The 2,289-nt window shown below is 41.2% G+C and overlaps 1 protein-coding gene across 1 annotated transcript; it reads left to right on the top strand.

Annotated features, from left to right (window-relative positions):
- Positions 1-836: 836 nt before the first annotated feature.
- LOC102501432 (protein FAM111A-like) lies at positions 837-2,284 on the top strand (the record flags this gene model as incomplete). The annotated part of the gene is given in 2 exon segments (XM_027769129.1): positions 837-1,586; positions 1,589-2,284. Coding segments are annotated over 2 exon segments (1,446 nt in total), but the record flags the coding sequence as incomplete, so codon positions are not given.
- Positions 2,285-2,289: the final 5 nt, after the last annotated feature.

Genomic DNA, 2,289 nt, shown 5'->3' with positions numbered 1-2,289 from the left:
GTGAGAAATCCATCCTGATCCCTTCTTCTCTCGGTATTTTGGGCACACATCACATGCGCCAGATTGAGTTTTAAGCTGCTAGGTCCAGACTTGAACTGAGATTGGCCATGTGGGAGCCAGTGCCCCAACCACTATGCCACCTGCTGGCCTTGAGACTTGGTAGATTTTTGGCATCTTTGTTTTGGATATATCTGGAAAAAAGTTGTGTTTCTTCTTTCATGTTTCTCAGAAAAATGTAGCAGTGTTGTGGATCAAAAGCTCATCTGACTGATGTGACAGGAAGCTCAGCTTATGTTCTAGATCTGATTTAATTCTATTACTTGTCTTTTGAAACTGATTCTGAGTTTCTCATAGAAAAATCAGTGAATTACATATTAAAAAGGGAAACAAGGGACCAACAAGTGGTTAAGGCACCAAACGCTCACATCACTGACCCAGAAACGCCCACATGGCTGACCCAGCGGCTTGAAAATCATACCGGCACGTGTGTGTTTGTGTCAAAATCCTGAAAGGAAGACTGGAAGAGAAAGGATTCTGTCATGGCCATCTCCCCTGAGGGGGTGATTTCTCACTTTCTCTTTCTCTGGGTAACACATGAGCCAGTGGCAAAAACCTAAAAAACAAACAAACAAACAAAACAGGGTTCCACTCACAATTTTAAGATATCTAATATTTATTTTTAGATACCTAAAGAACAACAAGACAATTCTCATATTTCTCCAGTAAGGATGGGATGTAGACAAGATCCAAGAGATATAACTAACATCCAGGCTCGAAGATCCCGTTCACCTAAAAAAAATCTAACTAAAATCCAGGCTCAAAGATCCTAAATCCAGGCTCAAAGATCCCGTTCACCTACACTCCAAAATAAGGTCATTTACGTTGCCCTAGAGAAGAATGAAGAAATGAAACATGTGCTCACACACTGTGAGAGGGGTAGCTTATACATGGCTCTCAACACTCTGAAGGCCCTCAAAGAAGATATAGAAACCAAGCAAGGCAAAGAAATGCTGGTGCGTGGCACGGAAGGAATCGAAGGGTACCTAAACCTTGGAATGCCCCTCAGTTGTTTTCCTGAGAGCTGCCACATAGCGATTACGTTTTCCCAAAGTAAAAATAAGCATAAAGAAGAGAACCAAGTATTTGGCCGGCATGAGGAGGCATATGCTGATTGTATCAAGTTTTACATTCATGCAATTGAAAAGAGAAGTAAAAAGATTGTGAAATGCGGAGAACTTCACAAAGAAGGTTGCAAACTCTGTGTTTATGCTTTCAAAGGAGAAACCATCAAGGAGGCTCTGTGCAAGGATGGCAGATTTCTCTCCTTTCTTGAGAGTGAAAATTGGAGACTCATTAACAACCTGGATTCCATTTTGGAAAACACACAGCCCGTCGATGAATTAGAGGGAAAGCTCTTTCAGGTTGCGTTTGAGAGAAAAATGGGCCTTAGAGCAGCAGCCACTTCGCATTGCGAGTCAGAGAAGACAAAGGCCTGTGTGTTGAAAGAACAAATTGTGGCCCAGTACCCCAGTTTGAAAACGGAAAGTGAAAAAATCAAGGCAAACTTCAAAAAGAAAATGAAAAACATAAAAGGGAAAAAAAAATAAAGGGGAAAGAATTATTTATGGTGCATAAGACAAACTTTGGGAAACTGACAAAAAACTCTACTCCTGTTAAAGTAGTCAAATGTCTCTCACGTCTCAGTGACTCAGTTGGATTTATTTTCTGGGACAATAATGGAAATAGCGGCTCTGCCACCTGCTTCGTTTTCACAGGATTATTCATTTTCACATGCCGACATGTAATAGATGACATTGTAGAAGGAATCGACCAAGAGAAGTGGGCAGACATAATTGGTCAATGTGTAAGGGTGACATTTACTTATGAAGAGTTCCCAGAAAAAGAGAACTGCTTTTCTGTTGAACCTTGGTATGAGATCTCTGATACAGATTATGACTATGCTGTCCTGAAACTGAAGGAAAATGGGGAACAAGTGCCTGTGGGTCTATATAATGGAATTGCTCCTTCACCACTAAGTGGCTTGATATATATTATTGGCCATCCATATGGGGGGAAAAAGTCCACTGATGGATGTTCTGTGATCCCTCAGGGTCAACGAGAACAGAAGTGTCAGGAACACATTCAGGCTAGAATAGAGGAGGGTTCTACACAGTATATCCATATGTTCACTCAAAGAAGCTTCTCAGAAATTCACAGACCGGATGTGATTACCTATGACACCACTTTTTACTTTGGGTCTTCTGGCTCTCCAGTGTTTGATTCAAATGG

The sequence above is a fragment of the Tupaia chinensis genome, unplaced genomic scaffold, assembly GCF_000334495.1.
Source record: "Tupaia chinensis unplaced genomic scaffold, TupChi_1.0 Scaffold148641_1, whole genome shotgun sequence".
Classification (NCBI taxonomy): Eukaryota; Metazoa; Chordata; class Mammalia; order Scandentia; family Tupaiidae; genus Tupaia; species Tupaia belangeri.
This window is presented reverse-complemented; position numbering and strand designations above follow the sequence as displayed.